This window comes from Rhinolophus sinicus, linkage group LG07 (genome assembly GCF_036562045.2).
Source record: "Rhinolophus sinicus isolate RSC01 linkage group LG07, ASM3656204v1, whole genome shotgun sequence".
Taxonomy (NCBI): Eukaryota; Metazoa; Chordata; class Mammalia; order Chiroptera; family Rhinolophidae; genus Rhinolophus; species Rhinolophus sinicus.
The window spans coordinates 13450478-13474151 of record NC_133757.1 but is presented as its reverse complement, the minus strand read 5'-3'; the positions used below and the strand labels follow the sequence as shown (position 1 = coordinate 13474151).

At 49.0% G+C, this 23674-nt stretch overlaps 1 protein-coding gene across 7 annotated transcripts in view; it reads right to left on the bottom strand.

Annotated features, from left to right (window-relative positions):
- Window positions 1-23674, bottom strand: part of AFAP1L2 (actin filament associated protein 1 like 2) — a 102266-nt gene that overhangs the window by 25296 nt on the left and 53296 nt on the right. For all 7 annotated transcript variants that reach the window (XM_074338997.1, XM_019725199.2, XM_074339000.1 and 4 more), the window contains 3 exons: window positions 10608-10736; window positions 5592-5666; window positions 4132-4226 (listed from right to left, as the gene is read on the bottom strand). In XM_074338997.1, coding sequence (XP_074195098.1) covers window positions 4132-4226; window positions 5592-5666; window positions 10608-10736 — 299 coding nt within the window. The remainder of the gene's footprint in view (window positions 1-4131; window positions 4227-5591; window positions 5667-10607; window positions 10737-23674) is intronic.

Here is a 23674-nt window from a genome sequence, read left to right as displayed (position 1 = left end):
TGGCCTATTATCAGAGGTCAAAGGAGCAAAAGATCCTAATTTCCCAGGGTTAAGAATAAAGGATTATTATTTTAATCACCATCAGTATAATGATGAAGATTGTGAATATTAAATGAAGATGCAGAAGAGACGTGACTTCAAAACCTGAAATGACTTTCTAAAGGTTCACGGAAGGGACAGGGAAGAAAGCCACCCCACTCAGCATGATTTGTGAGGTCGGCAAACGTTTTCTGCAAAGGGCCAAATAGTAAATACTTTGGGGATTTGTAGGCCATTCAGGGTCTCTGATCTCAGACATTCAAGGCAGCTGATGTAGCACAAAAGCATCCATAGATGATACATAAGGGTGGCCGTGTTCCAATAAGACTGTCCTTACAAAAAAGCAGGTGGCTGTGGACTTGGCCAGGGGGCTGTAGTTTGCCAGTTCTAATTAAGATTAGAGCTGAAGATGAGGGGTGGCCCCGATGCCCTGACGTGTCCCGGCAGTTCAGAGTGCACTGTGGAAGGTTCCTGGGTGGGGTTCGTGGGTCTGGCCAGCCCCAGCTCCCCAGACTGACCATAGTGATGTCCTTTTGTGGAGTAAACTACTTCCCCGACAGAGCAGCTCACTTAAAACCAGCAGCAATACATGTTCAGGCCTCAAAGGGGAGATAGGGTGGAGATGGCTGGGCTTGTCAGGAGCACAAACAGTGCCAGCAAAACATCTGTTTCTCCTGCAGTGACCGCAGCACCTGGCTGTGCAGACAGGGGCCTGGAAGTGCCACAGCTGGCCTCCATCACAGGCCACACCCACAAGGGTGCTCCAGACCCCTGGCTGACCCTTCCTTTGCTGGTGGGTCTGCTGTCTACTGACTCTGTGGGGGATGTAGAGGTAACCAAGTCACCAGAGAGAATCAGGACATCCTGGACCTTGGACAGAGGCCATACTCCTGGCCCAGCCATAGGCACTGAGGACCCCAGGCAGACATCCAGCTTCTGCCACGGCCACTAACAAGCCCGGGGCCAGGCATTCAGTGGGCAACCCACCATGGCACCCTGAAGCTGCGGGGTCAGGACGGGCACGCTTTTCTGTCTCTGAAGAAGAGAAGTCCCATGGTGGCTCCAAGCTCAGGCTGCCACCATCACTCCCTCCCTCCCTCTCAAACTGCTGCTGCTGCTCTGGTCCTCCTTCCTCAGAGGCAGGAGACACAGCTGTTCCCCTCTCCACCCTGACGCCACTTCTTTGGGGGCCTTGGACCAAACGTTACGACCACTTGAGCCAGACATATCCAGAGAGAAGGCCCGAGGGAGAGCAGACGTGTGTGTGCACGCGTGTGTGGGCAGGGACGGAGGGGAGAAACCCTAGATTACGCCAGCCACCCCCTCCCTTACTCCACACCTGAAGCCCCTGGGGTGGGGGGTGGGTGCCCAAGACAGAATGAGGAGGGACCGAGGAAAGGGAGCTGCAGTCAGCACCCCTTGTCCCCCCTAGCAGAGACATTCCACAAGGAGGGAAGACTGTAGAGTCAGCTGCTTTGCTGGAAATCTCCGCAGGGCCTGGAGTTTGTCCATAGGAACAACTACCACAGGTCTGGAGGCCACCCTGGGATTGTGTTATTCTTGGGTGCTGGTATTTTCCGTAATTCCAGCCCTAGGTTTCTCTCCAATGCCGACAGACCGCTCCTGGCCCCAAGCGGTCCCCAGTCACCTCTGACACAGGAAGTCTGCTCTAGGGGAGGCCCCTGGCCCTGACTTGCTCGCTCGCAGGCCCTGCATCTCATACCCCAGAGCCGTGGGGGTCTTTGTACCCATGACACAGGAGACTGGCAAAGGAAGCGTAAAAGCCAGCGTCAGAATCCCAGGGGCTGCTGGGACTTGTGGGACCGGATTCCTTTATAACCACAGCTCGGCCCCAGACCCCGGGCCTCTAAGCCCACCGCCACGTTTGTAAAGCGCCACAGATTTCCAGAGCCAGTCAGCACTACCCAGCACTCAGCGCCTGCTGAATGGATGCCCCTCCAACCAGGTGCTGGCCCCCAAGCAGTTGCTGCAGGAGCGGCCAATGGTGGCACTTCCCTTACACAAAAGCCAAAAGCTTTGGGTCAGAATCAGATGCTGAATTCAGGACGGGAACATTCCTGCCCAGGCTCAGAGTCACCACCTTTCCTTCCCCACCACCCAGCAAGTGGTACCTGGAACACACCAGAAACCACAGCATCTCCTGCCTGGTTACAGCCAGCAGCAGTTGGGTGGGAGCAGAAGGGACATGCGGTCTCCCCCGAATATTGGGGCAGAAAGGAGGGGAGCCTGCAGCTGGGAGCAACACAACCTGTGCCTTTACTCTTCTAAAAGGACCAGCTTAAGCCCGGAGGCCACACGGTGGCCTGGAAGCCAAGAACCTGCATTCAGTTCCTGGCCCTGTCACCTCCCAGCGGAGGGCCCTTGGACAGCTGTTTTAACTCTCTGTGCCTCTGTGTCTTTGTGTGAAAAACTGGCAAAAATAGGCAGGCACCCCTAGAGGGGCGGTGAGGAGAACCACAGTTGTGTGCTTGAGGGAGGGAGCAGCTCAGGGTGTGGCAGTCCTTAGCGTTGTCAGCAGAGTGGGGGACCCCAGTGACTCAGTACGTCAATCTCACCTGGCCTGAGATGGTCTCTGCCAGCTGTCACCCAGCTCGAGGGGCCTCATGCAGTGGGATGGTGTCCCAGACACTCCAGAACTGCCCCACCCAGGTGGCCACAGGACAGCAGCTTGAGGAACTCTGCCACCCCTCAGGACGGCATGAATGAAGGGGGCAGGCCTGGGGTGGGGTCCCCCTCAGCAGGAACCTCAGTCCTCACATCCCAGGATGGATGGTGTGGTGGGGCAGTATCCACGGACTCACACACCTTCCTGCTGCTGTGGACTCCATGAAATTCCTTCCCAGCCCTCACCTCAAACCTCTCAAGCCTCCCCAACTAGATCCGATAGAGGAAAGAGCGTGGGTTCAAGTCCTGGCTCTCCCACTTCGAGGCTGTGCAACGTTCAGACATTCGGAACCTGCTGGTTCTGGTTTCCTCACCCATAAAATATAAACACTACTACTTACCTCACTGAGTACTAATACAGTATGCCACACACAGCCTTAGCCCACTGAGTAAGACAATCTTACCAAAGAGATGTTCACATTCCTTCCATTTAAATGCCAGGGAACAAAAGCCAGAGACCTGAAATAACTAGCTCTGGGTCCAACAGCTATTACCTGGCAGAGCTGGGATCTGAACCCAGGCCTATGATTCCATAATTCCATCCATTCTTCCTCCCCTCCCTCTTCCTCGCCCTCCCTCCCTCCATGTGTGGCTCACTATGTACAGACACAGGGCATGAAACACTAAATGGGAGAGACAGTCCCTGTCCTAGGGAGCTTATATCTGGCCTGGGAGGTAAATATTAACAACACAAAAGACCATTTCAATGGTGGCAAGTGCCATGGAGGGGGTCACTGGATGGTGGCGCATAGTACTGTGGTAGGGATGGAGGTAGGACGCCTCATGTAGGCAGGTCAGGGAAAGTCTAACAACGTCTAAGAGATGAGGAGGCAGCAGCCACTGAGGAGCCAGGGCTCAGGAAGGGCAAAGGCCCTGAGGCAGGACGGACCCAATGGCACAATCCAGGAACAGCAGGGAGGCCAGCCAAGAGCCAGGAGGCTGGAGATACAGCTGGGCCACACCAGTAGGCCCTGGGGCCGTGTGAAGAAACATGGATATTTTTTCCTAAGTTCAGTGGGAGCTATTAGAAGATTTCAAATGGGAAGAGCTGTGTGATATGATTTATAATTCTAAAAGTTTACCGTAGCCTGCCTGGGTGGGTGACCACAGTTATACATGGCCCCACTCACATGGCGCTGGGTCAAAAGCCTGGTGTAGCCTCGCACACATGGTGACACTTGCTAAAGGTGACTTCCTTATCTCCCACGCCCCTTACCCTTAGCACCCCGAGTACCATGGCCCTGAGCAAATGATGTCACCTGCAGACAGGCTTACTTTTGCTCTGTCTCTCCCAGTGCCTTGCTCCATGTTCAACACATAGTAAGAACTTAGAAAAAGCCAGATGCTTGGTGAATTCATACCTGGGGCCCAAGTCACGGAAATCAGGGGTCTTAGACCCACACTTACGATCTTGGGGGGTGGGAGATCCGGAAGGCTCTTCTGAGGGGCTGAGGAGTGCTGGCTGGGCTCCCCGTTGGTCAGTGGGCTCTGTCCCTCGGGCACTGTGGGCAGGAAGCAGGAGAAGGCTTGGTGAGGGGCACCCAGCCTCACAGCAGGGTCTCATTATCCAGGAATGTCTGGTCACATGTGCCCGTGAGTTCTATTTGAGCAGGTGTTAATTACCCAGGCAGGCAGTTCCTGGGGCCAGTGTTGTTTTCCCTCCGAGAATAGGGTGCAGTGGTGCCTCTGCCACAGGCAGATTCCTCAGAAGGAACTGGTTTGGGTTTCTGGCAGGTTCCCAAACTCTCCTCCACTTGCCCCATGTCAAAAATGGCCTAGCCACAGAGCTTCAGCGAGCAGAGGGCCTGCCCTGTGGTCGCTATATCGAGCTGCTCTTAGCTCCGACCCTGTGATTACTGCTCTTTCCATCCCCCAGTTTACCCGGAAGGCCAACGACCCTGGGCAAAGCGGCTACTTCTTTGAGGATGGGTTTTGCCGAGCCCCCTGCTTGGCGGTGTGGCAGGAGGCAGAAAAGCCACTCTGGAAAGCTTGGCCACCAACCCTCCATGTGCTTTTAAGGAAAAGGCACCAAAAGCTCTTCTGTGTCTGAGCATTTCAGCCACTGGCCCAGCTCGCCCCAGGACAGACAGGCTCAGGCAGACCTGACCTTGGGGTTTTGGTGGCTGATGTCTCGAAGCCAAGCTTTTAACGACTGAGGGCTTTGTGGTGCTGTGTCTGCCTCTCTCTAAGCCTGTGCATTTGAGTAATAGGCTTGGGAGTTGGGAGACGGGCTTCTAATCCCCCCTCCTCAGAGACTAAGCAGCTCTGTAAACCTCTGAGCCTCCCTGGAGTCCTGCCAGACCCACTCCTGAAAGTTTTCAGAGAAAAGGAGAGTAAAACAGAGTAGAAGAGTAAGACAGCCCGAAAGACAAAGTCCTTCCAATGGAAGATAAACTGTTCTGCCAAAGAGAGCACCTTTGCACAAAACCTTTAAATACTGAAGCAGTTGCTGACAGTACCGTTCCCTCCTCCCACCACCCCCCATACACATAAAATCCAGACTTCTGTCAAAAGACAAAAGCTGAAATCATGGGATCGGCTCCATCCACAGCTGCTTTTTTTAAAACATCTGAATGATGACTTCCTATTCTTGGGACGATGCTGGGAAAAGCTGAGAGATTTTAGGAACAGATTCCTTATCCATGAAGAGGACATGAGACCTTTAAGAGGCAAGGAGGCGGCCCAATGAAACATCCCAAAATATATCAACTGAAAATACCATCAACCAAAATGTGACTTCCCAAAATATCTGCACCAGGCCTGTCTGTGGTACTGGCTGGGAGGAAGGAGGGGTGGGACAGGACCAAGGCTTATCCCTTCCCCCGTCCCGGGAGCTGGCCACGCCATTCACAGCCCCAGCCTCATACCTTTGTCTTGGGATTCGACATTCTGTTGCTTGTTGACCATCACTTTGTTCATATAAATGTACTCCTCATCGGAACCTGCAGAGGGGGGATGGAAGATACAGCTTCGTGTGATTCCATGAAGGGAAAGGGCTTCCAGAGAGAAACCATGTCCCCTAGACACATTGTCATCTGCTTGGGTTCCAGTACAAACACACAACATTTTGAGTGGATTAAAAGATTCCATTATAGAGAGAGTTGACAGATATCCAAAAACAGTTTACTGTTACGGTAACAGAAGTCTTACGTGCAAAGGCACCCATACCTCTAGGATCTGCCTCATATTCTCATAAATCTCTCCAAGCAGAGATTTCTCTGGGTTTCCTGGCATCTCATTTAAACTCTAAAGCATTTCCTATCAGTCATTCTCACCTTAGTCTGAATTACGTGCATGGGCTAGTCACAGCATGGATTTGGAAGTTTAGCTCCCAGGTCTCTAGGTGAGGTGCTGCTGTGGGGGCCTGAGACATCTAAATCATGAGCTCTGGGTTTTGAGGGGTGAGTGTGCTGGGAATTGGAACTGGAGCACTGTCAGCCACCTGCTCTGCCCTGCCGAGTGTACCCTACAGCAGCACAGCCCTTCCTTCCTTTTAGAATAATTTCTGAGCAGGTTGTCAGTTTCCCAGTGCCTGTCTGGACAGAGAAAGGCTAGCCTCCTAACACTCAAGTTTCTAATGCCCCAAGGACACTTTTTACAGAAGCCTGCAAAGGAAGCTCATCCAAGTGTTTTTTTCTCTTAGAAACCCCCCTGCATGTCTTTCGTGGCCCTTAATTTGCATTTCCTAGAAACTTGTGGCTGATAAATTCCAGTGGTTGGAGACCGTGTTACTGAGCGAAGGGATCCAGTTCAAACCCCTGGGGAAGGAGGCGATTCAGCTCCAGTCAGTGCCTCGCCACAGACCATGCAGCCAACAGGCCTGCAAACACGAAGTTCCGGGGACTCAGAGGAACGGGAGGAGGACACATCTGGATCTGGGATCTGTCCTCCACCATCAGCCCATGGGACTGCCACCTTTGTGCCCAGCCCCGCCAGGACCACTCAGCAATGTCACCCCTACACCAAGGGCTAGAGCAGTTCATGGGAGGGAACTGAGGTCCAAATACAGGAAGCCCCAGTCTGCACACCTCCCCCGACGGAGGCCCTGAGGACTGAGTCAGTACCTTCTCCAGAGCACGCATGAGGAAAATGCTGTGGGGGAAATAGGAGATGCGGTGTGGGCAAGGCTCTGTCATTAACAGTGTGATTCTGGGCAAAACACCTATCCTGCATGGCCTTGGTTGTGTGGCCTGCATAGTATGAGAAACACACATGATGAAATATTGCCTGTGTCTACCTACCTCTTAGGTTTCCACGAGTACAAAGCCTACAATATTAGGAAGTTAGAAAAAAATTGAGGCAACCTTATAACTAACAAAGATTAAAAACGACAGCCTAAAACATGGGAAATAACTCAAAGTCTTAATAATCGGAAAACGGTGAAATAAACCATGGCACATCAACACACATTAACAGCGTGTCACCTTGAACAATACATGGGTTACTGAAGTGTGTAAATTGGCACAACCATCTTAGAAGTGATTTTGGAGGATACTTTAACTTGTCAGTGTTGACTGTCTTTGACCCAGCATTTCCAATGCCAGAAATGTCTCCTGAAGATAAACTCCAGCATGTCAACAAAACTTTATTTGAGCATGTTCACTGCAACATTGCATGAGGTTTCTTTTTTTAAAAAGAACGAAACTTAAATGCCCACTAAGAGCGGACTGGCTGAACAATATTGGTCATCCATCAGAGGACACTGCCCCACTGAGAAAAATAAAGTAGCTCTATGCTTGTTTACAGAGATATCCAAGACTTACAGTTAGTTAAATCAAGGGATCACATTTCAGGCTAGCAAAAACAGAAGAAGTATGTGCACTGTCAACACATAGAAATGTGCAAATGCAGCAATTACGAATGTAAAAATACTGTAAAGCAGACTACAGAGGCAAGCCACTACTGCTCAAGAATATTCAGATGACCCTGATAAAGATCAGAAACGGAATCCAAGAAACGTAAATAATGTCTCATGTTCATTTTAGGTTTATCCTCTTTTCATACTGTTGACTAAGCCGACATTCTCATACGAAAAATAAAAGGCGAGATATTGTTATTGTTTGAACTGTTGGATTCTGAGCAGGTGCTTCCTCCTCAGAATGGCAATTTGTAAGTTACAGAGAAAACGCCCCCTGGCCCCCCTCAAGGGCTGGGTCTCCAGCCTTGGGCACTCTGCAGGCCATGGTCAATGAGGTTTTTATTCTCAGAGGGCGGCTAATCCAGTACCATCGGGGTTGGTAAGTAAGAGGCTCCCAGGACCATATGTAATCATGGGAAAAACCCAGTGAACTTGGGCCTCCAACGGGAGGCTGCTGAGCTGTCCACGACTGGCAGCCAGCGGCCTGGGGATGGAGAACTCTCTCTCATTCATTTTCTGATGGGCACTGAGCACCAGTACTGTACTAGGTACTGGGGATATAGCAGAGAACAAAAGGGACATGGTCTCTGCCTTCATAAAATCAGCTGCCTGAGGGGGGTGTTGAGGGTGGATAGACCTGAATGGGAAAGTTACACAGGTGTGTGGGAAAGAACAACAGCCACAGGTGTGGTTGGAAAGGAGCGTTCGTCATGCCCTGAGCGTGTGCGTGACTGCTGGGGCAATGGACATATCTGCAGAGGGTGGCCCTTCCCAGAGAACTGGCGAAAGGTGGGGAGGAGGAACACGGACCCCCTTGGTCACAGTTGGATAGAACATGAAGCTCATCAGAGGGGCAGCCCCTGAAACTTCCCTACAGTCTCTGACCAGGATACTGGGGGGCCCAAGGCAGGAACAAACAGCAGGTCCCCGGTGCACAGACCTCTGTCTATGTCTTAACCTCACCATCCAGACAAAAAGCAAAGATTTGTATGACAGGAATGAAACACAAGATGAAAAAACCCAAATGGAAAATTCTATTTGAAAAGTGTAAACACACACTCACACACTCACACTCTGCCCCAAATGTGTGGGAGACACAACAGCTCAGCCATTGTAGACTACAGGCTATCTCAAAACGATCAGCCTGCCTCTACCTCTAAGTTCTGTTGGGCTGAGTTAATTTTCTGGAAGACACACAGTGAGGCAGCCCTGGGAGGCTAAGGGAGGAAGATACACGCTTTCATTTCAAGAGGCTTTAGATTCTGTCCTGTGTGGCACAACAATTAATCTGGTATAGATTAACGCGAAAGGCTGGGAGGGGAGGAGAGCATCAAGGTTAGATACACCTGCCGAGACCTAAGCCCTGGCTCGGTCATTCACAGCCATATGCCTCGAGCAAGTGACTTTCCAAGTCTCGGTTCCCTTGTGGGTAAAATGGGGGTAATATCAACTCCCTCACTGACTTGGGACAAGAATTAGATGACGTAATCCATTTCCTTTCATACATTAAGCACAGTGCTGAGACACGGTAAATGCATGAAAAATGTTAGCTGCTGTTGTAACTACTTTGCCGTCTAAGAGGGTACACAGAGGACTAGGAGGGAAGTTCTCAAATGATGGCTATTAATAAGTGGACGTCAACCTTAACAATAGAAGTGGCAGCCACAGGCCTCGGTATGGCTGTGCACATTTATTATTAGCAGTCTGGGGGTGCTGCACCCTGGGGGGCCCGTGGACTGGTTCTCAACAGTGTCCTGCAGCCCTGCAAGCCACAGAGACCAGGGGTGGGAAGACCTGACTTTATAAGAGCAGAACATACGAAGATGAAGGGTGAAACAAAGGTCATCCTGGGGAAGCAACATAGCACTTTAAACCAAAAGGGGGACCCCATATGGGGGTGCTGACAGAATGGTTCGCACTAAGAACCACGGTTCAGACCCCATTACAGAGGTATTGTCAAAATCCCAACAGAGGTTCCTTATCACTGAATATCCTCAAGTCAGAGCACATCTCAAAGGGCTGGGGAATAAATGTGCTTTTTAAAGGATCCCACTGATGAATCCTTTCATGGGTGATTCATCCCTAACTTACCTGCTTTGTAATGTGGCTTTCCCATCTGCCATTCCCACCTTTGATGAGCTGCTGACCTACACTCGCTGGCAGGCCAGCAGACGCTCACTACAAAGCCAGGAGGAGCCTGGGAACCAAGGCGAGGCCTGGAAAGCTGACAGGCAACCGAGGAAAGGCAACCAAAGGGCTCAAGGAAAATGCCTCTGATGAAAGGCTGAGGGAGCCTGGATTATTTCACCAGAAGAGAAGGCTGCTGGGCATATAGCAATATGCTTCAGCTTTACGACTTCTCTGTTATTCACAGAATAGAAACTAGTTCCTCTGGGGACAAGGAAAAGGAAAAGGAACCTTGAAATGTAGCCTGGCGGATTCAGGCGGGATGTAAGGGAGAATTTCCTGAGTGTGACGGCCACGCAGGTGCACTTCCCTTCCCCGGCATGGATTTTGGCTGCTCCTGCCGAGAGGCAGATGGATTGGATGCACCCTTATGCTCCCTTACTGTCCCCACCTGTCACTTCCAAGTCTCAAATATCCGATACAAAAATAAACTCAACTAAAGTGGTATGACTTCACAAGAAGGCTTTTCTGTCTTTCAAAAAACATCTGAATGTGCTAAAAAGGAAACTATACGTTCACAAGAAGACATGTCCAAGAGTATTTCGAGCAGCCTTATTCATAATGGCCCCAATGTCGGACAAATGACCATCAACAAGTCAGTGCATAAGCAGATCATGGTAGATTCGCAGAATGGACTACTGCTCAGCAATAAAAGCAACAAATTCCTGACATACCGCATAGCATGGACGAATCTCCTGAGTGGAAGAGGCCAGGCATAAAGCACACCCTGTACGAGTCCACTGAAGCTCGAGGAAGGACAGTGTTAATCTAGGGTGGGAGAAATCCAAACACTGGTTGCCATGGTGTGGGGGTGGGAAGGCCCCTGGGCCACACTTACTGCTGCTTCTGGTGTACAGCCGGAGGAGCTCGGCCAGACCACTCTTCTTCACCACGGCTGTGCTGCTCAGGTTCTCCTGGTCGAGAATCTTGAGGAAGTCTTCCAGCTCTGTCAGTAGCTGCTCCAGGGCTAGGGACAGAACGGGAGAAACATTTGCAGTGGCTGCCTTGTTTGTAAAGGCCCAGCTCAGATACTCCTCCGGGTCCTGCAGCATCCCACCGTGAGGGGTTTGGGGTGAGGTCTGGCCGCACGTGGGAGGCCCAGCCAAAATGCAGGATTCCCAGTGCCAGAGTCTTGGGGAGAGGGAAATAAGCCCTTAGCTTTGAGGTGAACAACCTCCGCCAAATACACAGGTCTATCATTTGCTGGAGTGTGGCAGTAGCCAAGGTGGCCCAATCAAACCCAGAAGGCCATGAGAGTTTGGAAACAGAACATTCTTCCTTGATAAAAGTCAATCAAAACAGCTCAGGGTCTGGGGAATGTGAACACAGCTCAACCCCACAACCATCAAAAGAAGTGCTGCGGTTGACCAGTTGTTCATCCTTTCCCCAAGGGTGGGGAAATACAGCATTGTTCCAAGGAGATGACACAGTGATTGTTCTGTCTTCACAGAACTATGGACAATGCATCAAAAGCCATGCTTGGGCAAACAAAACCTTCCCCTGAGTTTCTTCAGTGACTGAGCCACCTCAATTGCCACCAAGTCCAGCATCACTCCCAAGTTGGTTGAGGCCCCTGGTCTCAGATACAAATATCAAATACTCTCTCGAGGACCACCACCATACAAGTACTTGTCAATTTCTAGCTGGACCCACCCTGCAGAAATGCTAGTGCAGAGGGCACCAGTCTAGGAGAAGGGCATTCACCATTATTGTTGCCATCATCATTAGTGACCTAAATCTCTACTAAGAACAGGACATTGCATTTACTGACAGGGTTCATCGCCTTGGCTGTCCGTGCCCGGCTGGCTCTCCAGAACATGCTCATTGATGGCAGCTGGCTCCTTGAGGCTTGAAACACTGTTTTTTAACCATTGGAATCACCTGGAGAGCTTTTAAAAATCCTGATGCCCCAGCCGCATGCCTGATTGATGGCCAGAATCTCTGGATGGGAACCCAGGGGTCAATAGTTCTGAAACCTCTGCAGGTGATTGCAATGTGCAGCCAACAGAGAACCACAGGTCCAAACCCAGTGCCGGGAGCCACACGGGAGGTCCCTGCTCCCAAAGACAGCAGCAAAGAATGCCCTACATTTGCCTGGTGAGGGAAGTCGGAGCAGTCACACAATCTCTGCAATCTCTCCAAGCTTGGTTTCCATATCTGTAAAGTGGAGATGACCATCTCACAGGTGGTAGTAAATGACAAGAGCTGTGAAGCTTGTCTCCACTGTGCATGTGAAATGCTACACTAACAACACAGAGAGTGTTGTCATCATCTTCGCATATTGATTTTTCTTCTCACTGTGTGGCATCATTTGTTATTTCTTACTTTTCGACCAGTAACAATCATCTCTAAGCTCTCCTTTCTAGGAAAAAAACCCAGAATTTTGTGATACGTCATTTGTCACTGCACCACGTAAGGGAGAGGAGGAAAAGGTCACCTCCTCAAAGAAGCCATCCCTGACCACCCTATCCAAAGTAGATATTTCTTGTTATTTTTTTAACTCCTGCCTTCATAGCCCTAATCACTACTTATTAACAATATGAACACCAAATAGTTTTAAAAGTTTAAAATGAGCAAAATCAACAATGAATAAAAATGCTTTATTTATTTAGCTCCTTTTAAAGTTATACTTTTGTCTTTCCCACCCTAGTCTATTCTGTTAACTCTGAGAGTTGGGACCACATCTGTCTTGCATCTTTGGTACCACACACTGTTTAAGTAAGTGCTGGATAAATGTTTGTGGAATGACTGAATAAATGAATAAATCAACTTATTAGGCACCTCCTAGCTGACAACAGCTCTAAGAGGTAAGTATCATTATGCCCATTTTGCAGCTGTGGACCTGGTGGCCCAGAAGGCCCAGAAGGTCCCACATGGCCCATGGCAGAGAGATGACTTTACAGTCTGAGTCCAAGGCTGAGCTCTTGGCAACACCCCACCAAATGGCTCTGTGTAGGGCTTTCTTCCAGCATCCCCCAAAGGCCTGGCTCCCAAGAACTGAACAGAGCCTTAGATTATCCCCTAACCCCCCTCATTAGAGAAAGAAGCCCTCACGATCTCCTGGTTCTAAGGGCGAGCCCAATGGCCTGTTTCTGTTCAAACACCCCTTTGGATCTTAGTGGAATACAGTAGCCTCTGAACTCCATTCCTACAAAACCAAACTCCCTAGAATGAATATTGCCACTGATTGTGGGAGCGAGCTGGGGGAAAGCAAGGGGAGGTGGTGAGGATTTGTGTTTTAGAAGAAAGCAGTGATGCCAGTACCAGCATACGTGATTGTCAGATCAAACATCGGGGTGTGCCAGCTCCCTCAGATGAATGGGCACTGCCTGTCACAGATCAGAGCCCTCTTTCCCCAGCAGGGGTACTCCTGAAAGAATTTGCAAAAGCTGGAGAAGCAGCAGAGAAACCTCCCCTCTCCTTTCTTCAGTGTCCTGGTAAAGGCTGAAGATCCAAGCAGGTCCCACAGAGTTCTGTGTCCACTCCCCTCCGGCTTGTTGAAAGCCAAGTACAGGAAAAATGCAGCCAGTGGCCCGAACGCTGCATGTGATAAACGCTGGCCCACGTGCCTAGAAGTGGATGAAGGGTGGCCCTCATTTCTGCCGGAGACGAGACAAGTAGATGGTAGGTGATGGCCTAGGTGAGGCAAGAAAGAAGCCATGTTTGGGTAGTTCTGCTTGGGAAAGAGCCCGTGGGCCAAAAGCGGTGTCTTGCCCTGTCCTTAAGTCCTGGAAGGAATGCCACACGGGGGCTCCAAGAGGCCAATGGCTTTTACCCAGGTTACTTAAAACCGATTAGACTCTTAATAGAGTGGGTTTTGAAAGGGCACCCGCAGCGCTCCCAGAGTCCATCAATAAGTATGTGTTGGGTGAGACCTCTCAGGACTCTGAGCACTTGGCTAGACTCTCAGCCTACACTTATTGGGAAATCCAAAAGCAGAGTCAGTACAGCGTGATTCCTGCCTTTTGCAAGCTCACTGGCAGGATGAGACCAGTACAAGTGAAGCAATTTATAGACCAAGGCACACTACCAAAAATTCAAGAGTCAAGTGGGTGATACCAGCATCCAGACTAGAAGATGTGTGACAGAAGATCAGACAATAACATAGTCCTAGGCCTGGGAGGCTTCTGGGAAGAGGAGGTGGTAGGATAAGGGACTTAGGTTATTTTTTTGTTGTTGTTGTTGTTGCTTGGTTTGGTTTGGTGTTACACAGCTATTTATGAGTTTCCTGTTGGCTGCAGGAACTCAACAAATAAAAAGCAATGAACTTGAAGAAGTCAAACCAGGGGAAAAGGATAAATTTGAGGAAAATGACACTGAACCATAAAACTCTACACTGGAGAAGGAAAAGTGAAAGGGCCTGGAAAGGCAATTAGGGTCTCAGCTACACTTTTCCTGACCTTCTGAACTTCTTGGGGCTGTTCTACTGCTGCTGCTTCTGGAAAGAAAAAAAAAAAAAAGCATGAAAACCGAAAGGTCTCTTCACTTCCACATCCTCGGCTATTCCCAAAAGCTGCCCGATTCCTGGAAAACAGCCTTTGTTTATCTTCACATCAGCAATGTGGACTAAGCCAAGGGTAATTGGTGTCTTGCCTGGTTCTGGAGAGATAGAGGCGACCTGCACAGGGTCCCCAACCCTTCCAGAGGCCCCATATCTGGAGATAGGGGCCCAGTGAATATGCAGGGTGAGAAGAAGTAATTCAGGAATGTCTCTAAGGATCAGCAATGCACCAAGGAAAGAGACCAACTTTGGGGTTATCGGTGAGAGGAATTTATGAGCCGACCCTGGAAGAATGAATAGGAGTTCACCAGGAGGAGGCAGAGGCACTTCAGGAAAGGGAATGAGATGCTCAGAGACTCCAAAGCTGAAAGCACACAGGTTTGAGAAACCACAGGTTTGAGAAACTCTGGATCTCAGGGACATGAGGAGCATGGGACAGGGTGAGTTGGGCCTCAAAGGGGAGAAGGTGGGCTCTGAGGCCCGAACTATGGGATTAGATCATGTGGGCAGGTCATAAGGGCTTTATCTGTTTTGCAAAAGAGTTAGTACCTCATCCTGCAGGGCCTCTAGGCAATGCAATGGGGAAGGCCGTGTAACAGTGTTCTTCAAACAGCCTAGAGACAGAGTAACACTGCAAACAACAGAGGACAATGGAAGGAAGCCAGTTAAATGACTGCATCAGTGCAGCTGAAAATGGTGAAGGGCTGATCTAATCACCGCTGCCAAGGACCTCGTTGGTCGCTGCACCCCAGCCCCCCAACTACAATTCTCTCAACCACCGTGTAAGTGCACAGCGTGGAAATGGGCTCCTGAGGTGGAATTACCGTGTATCCCTGAAAATAAGATCTAGCTGGACCATCAGCTCTAATACGTCTTTTGGAGCAAAAATTAATATTATGTTATACAAAACCAGGTCTAACATAATATAATCATATAATATAATAATATAAGACTGGGTCTTATATTAATTTTTGCTCCAAAAGACGCATTAGAAATGATGGTCCGGCTAGGTCTTATTTTCGAGGAAACACGGTACCACCTCACTTAGTCACATCCAGTTAGTAGTGGTACTGGGGCTCAAATTCAAGTATGTCCAAGTCCAAGGTGCTTGCTGTTGTCTGTGGCCATTCCCAAGAAGCCAGGGAGGTTTGTCAGGATCATGGCCTCTGCTTCCACCCGCTCCACCACAGTCCACAAGGCAGAGGAGGTGGAGAGGAGGGGCTGGACTCGAGGTATGAGACAGGGAGAGCCAATGGGACCTGGTGATAATTCCATTAGATGTAGGGACCGTAGGAGAAGATGCCCCTAGGTGACTGAGAGATGTGGAACGTCATCAGACACAGGCCTGGGGACACTGCCATGAACTGGGCAGCTGTGATCCCGGCCATCAGGGAACTAATGGGCCAGGGAGACGGGTGGAGGAGCTCTGAGAAAGCAGAGATCCTCTCTGTTGCTTCAAAGCAGTTGTGCTAGGTAAACAGTAAGCACCAGGGTTGCAGAAACGAGGACTGGAAACCAAACAGTCACAAAGCCAGGATGTCACCTCCCTTGCTGTCTGAATCTGTATCACCTTTCAAGGTGCATCCAGGTCCCTTCTCCCCAAAGCCGCCCATAACCAGGGCACTCTGCTCTCTTGCCATCTTCTGCCTCCGCAGATTTCTCACTGTCAGAGTCACTTGTTTACAGTCATCTCAGTGTGTGCCAAGTCTGTATCTCGGGCTAGGCAGAAACTCTTTCTAGTCAAGGGATCAGCCTTGTTAAGTTTGGGCCTCTGACAAGGTACTAAGCATAGCAGGGGCCAGTGATTTTGCTCCATCACACCCTCTCGGGGCCAGCTACAGGATCTTGGAAATAACAATCAACAAAAGCCAGGCCCCAACTTGCGCCAACCCTGGTGACATTTTTCAACCCTCAGAACTCAGAGGGGCGCGTAATGCCTCAGAGAAATGTGGCTATTTCATTGAGGCTCTGGAACGCGTTCCCCCCAGTCCCCTTCCCCACCCCCACCCTCCACCCTCCTCATTTTGGTCTCTTCCTCACCCTCCAGCGGACGGAGGGAAAAATAAGCGTGTTGTTCATTCTGGAAACTGTAGGCCCTTGTGTGGGCTTTCCATCCTGCCTCTGTTAAAGTTCAGGGTTGTCTGCTCAGGGTCTGAGAGGCTGACAAATCATCAATAAGATTCTTGTTCAGGGTTTCCAAGGCCCACACAGAGCTGGACGGTTCAACTGCTCGATTCACTGCCCTCGGCCTAGAAGCTATGACCTCCTCCCCCAGCTTTTCTCATGTGGAGGCAGTCTCGCTTTTTGGTCACTAGGTTCCCAACCCTAAATGTCTTCCCAACGTGCTGAAAAAGCCGCCATTCATGGTTCCCCTGCTGTTTTATCCACACATTTTTATTTACTCAGCTGCATTTGCCAAAGACCCATGATTGAGCATGATTTTCCCTCCAAACATGAAACTACGCAGACCTATTCTTTCAGTATAAAGACACACAACCCCTCCAAGCCCCAGCGGTTCCCAAGATCAAGCCACCGGGCGTATAATCCGCATGACCCTGACCTCTGGGGACCAAAGTTATGAACCTGGTAAAAGTTTCTGTGACAAGCAACAGAATGGAAGGTGGAAAATGCCACGTAGATTTCTTCCTGATCATAGAGAATTCTCAAGAATGAGCTTTTGAAAACCAGGCCCCTTCACTCCACCTAAGAAGGGAGACATCAGGCGAACGCCCCTGTTCTTTAAACGTGCCAAATACCGGGCCAGCCTTTACCAAATTCCGGCAGTGTGTGTGGCGTGTTAACAGAAAGTGGGGTCTTTTCTTTCTTTATTCTCTTTTATGGTGGTAATACACACATCACATAACATTTACCATTTTAACCACTTTTACGATTCAGTGGCATTAAGTACATTCACAATGTCACACAACCATCGCCACCACTACTTCCAGAACTTTTTTATCACCTGAAACAAAAACTCATTAGGCAGTTGCTCCCATTCCCTCCTCCTCCAGATTGGGACAACCACAAACTGGCTTCCTAGCTCTATAAATTTGCCAGCTCTGGAGATGTCATGTAAATGGAATCACATAATCTGTGGCCTTTTGTGTCTGGCTTCCTTCAAAATGCATAATGGCCCCAAGGTTCATCTGCACTGTTGCATGTATCAGCGCTTCATTCCTTCTTACGGCTGAGTCATGTTCTGTTTATCCCTTCATTATTAAGGAGGAAGTGAGTTTTTTAAACAAAAAAAAAATTATTTTAATTGGGATATAATTTACATACAGTCACATCCTCTGTTTTTACTGTACTGTTCTAGTGTTTTGACAAACGCACTCAGCTCTGGTAACTATCACCACAATCAAGATAGAGAACATTTTCATCATTCAGGAAACATTCCTTTGTGCCCTTTTTCAGGCCAGCCCATCCCCACTCCCAGGCCCTGGCCACCTGCATAGCCTTTGGAGTCTGACTCCTTTTACTTAACACAAGGCCTTTGAGATTTATCCATGTTGTTGCATGTATGAGAAGCTTCCTTTTGAGTGTTATGTAGTATTCCATCGTATGGGGTAGGAAACCCAGATGTTTCCATATATGTCCTCTGTCAGGTGCTTCTACACTGCACAGCAGGTTCCTGTGTCCTCACACCAGTTGTCATGCTCTCGAAGGCACCTTCCTGCTGACTTTAACGGGCATGGCTGCCTTCATACACTTAGTGGATGACCACTCAGGGCCACGCAAACAAAACGTAAAGCAGTGATTCTCAGCAGTGGCTCCTCCCTGAAATCACATGGGGAGTTTCTGAAACCATTCCCGATGCCTGGGGCACCCCCAGACACCCTGTTGTAATTTCTCTGGGTGTGGTCTGGGCCTCAGGAGTTTTCCAAGCTTCCAGGTGATTCTAACGTGCAGTTAAGGTGATGAATCACTGAGATAAAGTTGTGAGTATTGCTTTGTGAAGTCTTTTTACTTTATACAACTATTTATAAGATTCCTTAAAAAAACAAATGTCCATAGTGCTTCGATGTGACTCAGTTCTTGTACATGTAGAACCTTGTAGGTTCATGCCTGTTATATAAAGTCAGATACACTTGCCTTCCCACTCCTACTGTCCCTTGTCTTCTTGATAGCATGGGTGTGGATGGCAAGAGGCAAGATGTCTACCTGCCTACACATCACTGAACTCAGCTGTTCGCCTTGCTTGAACAGGTGGATGCTCTCATCCCTGACAATCAGCATCCAATCAGAATCCAAATCAGAATCCAAACGATTCGGTGATCCTGCCTGCTTGGATCCCAGGAGACTGAGCCAGAAATGTAAATAACTTTCTCCAGGATAAATGCTCCAGGAGTTTCGCTTTACTCCCTCTCCAAGAAATGGTGAGGGGGCGAGGCTTTTGCTTCATTTACTGGCACTGTGAATGCACGGCTCCCAGCTGAGCCTGACCTTAAGGTCAGCTTGTCAGCTTTTTTGCAAGATCTGGTTTTTCTCACCTATCTTAGAGTCTCATCACTTAAAACTTTCTCCAACAAGAAGCCACCCTCTGCCTTCCCAGATTAGCTGTGCAGGCTGAAGCGATGGGACAGAGGCTTTGCTGCTGCACTACTGGAAAAACAAGTCGAGTTGCTCACTGGTGACCCATCCATGGAACAAACCTCCCCAAGAGCAGAATTCCAACCATAGCTACAGAGCCAGCTGAAAACAGAGCTGCTTAGATAGGGCCCTTCGGAAATTCACACGGTCACAGCTGAAGACATCAAACCAAGCCCAGCCCAGGGCGACCTCCACTCAGCTGTGGCCTGCCCAGATGCACCCCCGTCCTTCCAGTCCAATAGCACATGAGCTATGACTTGGTGATTCTCCCACCTTTACTGTTTTCTATTCGTCCGATGAGTGCAAATCCGTTGACCCCAATTAAATTGAAAGCTCTGTGTAGGTAGAGGCCACATTTCTGGTTTGGTTTTCCTCACTGTGGAAACTATGTGCAGTACACAAGGCCTACACGCTTACATGCTTACACACACACACACACACACACACACACACACACACTGAAAACCCCTCTTAAGCTGCCTCCTACTAAATAAAAGGGTTTGGGCTGCTCTGACCAGTAGGCCTGGGCAAAGGGCTCACCAATCCCTGGCCATAGTTCTGGTCCCCATGTGGGCTAGTTACCATCTCTGCAATGACCACTCAGAGGCAGCCCTTGGCAGCTGTGTTGGGAACACATGAGGTATCTCACACCTGGAAGACACACTGGTGGGGCTTTCTCAAGGGCACAGGTAAGAAGGGCTTGGAGGCAGCTGTTCCTCTCTGGACCAGGAACCCAGCGCCAAGAAGCTCGACCCCTAGGGCACTACAGTAGTCAGGGGGCACAGGAGGGCAGGGGAGAGATACCCCAGGTTCTAGCTGTTACCAGGGTAGAGGCCAGACAAAGAGGCTTTGGGGCCCTGGAGGCATTTGTTCCTTGGGCCCAGTTAGGACATTCCTTACATGCAATCTGCCAGAAGAGTGGCTTCATTCAGACTCAGGCGGAGGCCAGTTATGCGGGTGGGAGGCGCAAAGGTTCAGCTGGGTGACTCCCTGCATGGCAAGTCACACAACTGGCATAAACCATTTTAGTCTCTGAACTAGAGGCTATAGGGGGTCACTTAAGTTCACACTGGAAAATTGTGAAGTACTGTGTGATAGGAAAAAAAAAAAAGGAAGGCTGGAAATTACTGTGTTTCCCCAAAAAACCGGGTCTTATACTAATTTTTGGTCCAAAAGGTGCATTAGAGTTGATTGTCAGGCTAGGTCTTATTTTTGGGGAAACACAGTAACAGTGGTTATCTCTCAGTGGAGGGGGGTTATGGGAAATGTTTCATTCCTTCTTTGTACCCTCCCTATTCCTCAACACAAAAGAGCAATGAGTTATTACATGGAGAAAACACTGGTACAATGGCTGCTATGCCATCAGTTTTGGATGCACATTTAGGCTTGTCCCTATTCACTAGCTATTTGTATTAGAGAAAAAAGGCACAAACTAAAGATGCACTGAAAGAAAAAAAAATCACCGTACAATTCAGATTTCCTGTTTTCCCCCCCCAACATTTGGCAAAAGTCATGAAACACCACTGGACCGATATGCTGGGGGGGCCTCTTCATCCCATTCAGGCTTCGGCCTCCAAGGAGGTCAAATCAGCCCCAGCGATCCAAAACCACCACCTGATTCCCTGCACACCAGCCCACACAGGCGAGAGTCTTTCCTTGGGGCTCCAAGGAAGCTGGGCTGGGGAACAACGGCCTCCTAGCCTCCCAGGCCTCTTTGCCTATCTGGCTGGATCCTGGTCGCTGCTGGGATCTGGAGTGTCTTACTCCAGCCATCACAGGCGTGGAGTGTCCTGTGGGGGGTGGAGGGGAGGTGGTGTCACACTCCTCTTGTCCTGGGTTCCCTGGATTCCTGGATTCCCTGGAACGCAAGGCTCATGACACCAGCATGGGCCAGGGAGCTGTGTCCTTTACAACTAGACTGAGAAACAACGGCTTGAACCAGAGTGGGGAGGGGGAAGGGAGGAGGAAGGAAGGAGGGGTGGTGGAGAAAAGCCTGGGATAAAAATGCCCAGGGTAAGGGCAGACGGCAGTGAAGACAAATTTTGGCCAGCCTTGGGAATAAGACAGGAGTGGAAACTGAAGGGTGAATTCCAAAGGCTCAGAGAGGAGATGCAGAGCAGGGCATGACAACTGGGGAAATGAAAGGATCTGAGCAAAAACCTTCACTTGTTCCAGGCAGTGCTAATGGATTTCAAGATTGTCCAGCCCTCCAGGGCAGCCTGTGGGGAAAACAAGGGTGGAAGTTGCAACTCTTGACTCAGGGAGCAAAACAGTTGTGGACAGAAGGCCATCCCTAAACCTCCATGCCTGACCCAGGGGCCAGATCCAGAGGACAAAACAGCTGATGAAATGGGTAGGTGTGATTGCTAAGTTATGGCAGAGTTCGAGAAAAGGGTCTGCCTAAAATGGTCCTTATTAGGGAGAATGGAGAAGCAGAAGCCCCCACACAAAGGAGCAGTTTTAACAAAGTGGGCGGTTCTGAGTGGCTGTCTAGCTAGACTAACCCTGTTTCTGCTGATCAGAACATCTCTAACGGACAAGCACTGATAATCGGGCCGACAGCCATATAGAATCCCTCGATGTGGACCCCGTCAACTTGCAATCAGCCCTGTTAGTGGCCTTGCAGGAGTCAGAATCAATAATAAATGGGAATTAATTATTTTGCTCTACTGAGCACTCTTTCTCCCGTCTTTTGGTAATGGGATGACCTATTCCATATGGTTCAGATTCAGCTGACGCCACGTTAGCTGTAGGAGGTGGGGATGTAGCTGAGGACTCGCCGTCCTTCGGGCCCCAGGGGTTCAAGCAAGGCCAGAATTTCCCCTAGGATTTGCTCTGTGGCCCTTGGGAGAAAGCGGTTTTTCTTCTCTAGACTATCAGCTATGAGGATGAATACTTGGAGCTCAGTAGACCCTTCCCTTTCCAGCCTGAGGATAAAGCCAGGGAACAGAGTGGGGGTTAGAGGGAGCAAAGCTGATAACTAGAGAAATAGACAGAGTCCTACCCACGTTGCCAGAGAGAAGCTAACGTGCACTTGCCAACTACATCAACCAATGAATTCCCTCTCATAAGCTGCTGTTTCCTCACAAATGACCAGAAAGTCCTTATTAATATGGAAACGAAGGTTGAATCAATGATGTTTCCATGTTAATCACCCCCTTTATCAGGCATACTTCTATTTCTAAAGCCATTAAATGGCCCAATAGTAATCTTAATTTCCTGTTCCCCCTGAAATGTCCAAGCACAAAGCCTTCAAGGTGGGGTAATTTTCTTGAGTGACTCACAGACAATGATCAACAAATACAGACCGAGGGCACAGCTGTGGTGGTCCTGTGTGAACCACAATGGAGAGCAACACTCCTGGGAATGGATGGGGGAAGGGGAGTGTTGCCTCCTGGCCAGGAGCCCATCTCCTCTCTTTTTTTTTTTTTTTAGTCTCTAATTCAGGGCCCACAGCAGTGCTTTTCAAACTGTGGGCATGACCCTTTAGTGGACCGTGCGGTCAACTCAGTGAGTTAGCGCCAGCAGCCTAACAAAAAAGTAGTGGCAAATATCAGAATGCACTGCACCTAGTAGAGGAGTGTAATCTTTCCTAAAACCTTCATCTTAGGGGTGCATGTGTGTGTCCTGGGATTACAATACGTTTGCAAAATGCATTTCTTACCATGGTCCCAATCTAAATGTCTGAAAAACACTACTGCAGCCCCAGGATCACTTACCAGAAACCCACAAAGCCAGAGGTGTTTTGAAGTTCTGTGTGTTTCAGATTCTAGAGAAGGAATATGGTGCACATCCCCCCAGCAAGGTCTAGGGAAACCCTCAGGAATAAAAGACATTCATATTTCTATAACAAAATACACAAATGCTCATGCTAAGTGGGCTCCACGGGTTATAAGTAGCCTCACATCATTTCAGACACCTCCAAATTAATTTGTACCAACCTTATTAATAAATAAATAAATAAATAAACAAACAAACAAAAAACTTCTGGTTTTCCAAGTTTGGGGATTGGAATCAGGGAGATGAAATTGTGGGCCTATCTAGGGATTCTCAGGGCCTTTTTCCTTCTTCTGCCTCAAAATTGACTTAATTTACCTATTTTAAAAAGAGACCTCATCGATGGCGGCAAACCCACATTAAGTTCTGAATGAATTAATGCAAAACCACGAGGCCCAAGAAATCCACGGGGCTGTGTGACCTTTTAAGGACCATCCTCCAGTTAACTTGGCTTCTGAGTGGGGCTCACTCAGTGACTGATGGTCCAAATGGTACTGTCCAATGGTACTGGCCAGCAGCCACATGTGGTTATTGAGCACGTGAAAGAGGGCTGGTCTGAAGTGGGATGTGCTGTAAGTGTGAAGATGGAATTTCAAAGAATGTGAAATACATCAGCAGCTTTTTAAAATATTGATTACATTTAGAAATGCTGGTATGTGGGATGTACTGTGTTAAATAACATACATCCTTAAAATTAAGTTCATCAGTTTTTTTTAAGTTAAAAAAATGTTAAATGTGTATGTTTTGCTTCTTTATGTCATTTGGACAGCACTGGTCTGAAGCACCTATCATAGACTCAGCATCATCTCTGTGCTGAAAACAAAACAATGTCCAGAGAGCAAGGGACTCCTTCAAAGTCACGGGGTTCATTAGTAGAAAGCTAAATTTCCTATATCTGCCCAGGGCTTTCTCAACCTCAATTCAAGTGTTAGGTTGGTGCAAAAGTAGCTGTGGTTTAAAAGCTTAAAAAGAATTGCAAAAACCGCAATTACTTTTGCACCAACCTACTTTTGTATCCTAGAGAGAAAGAAAAGAAC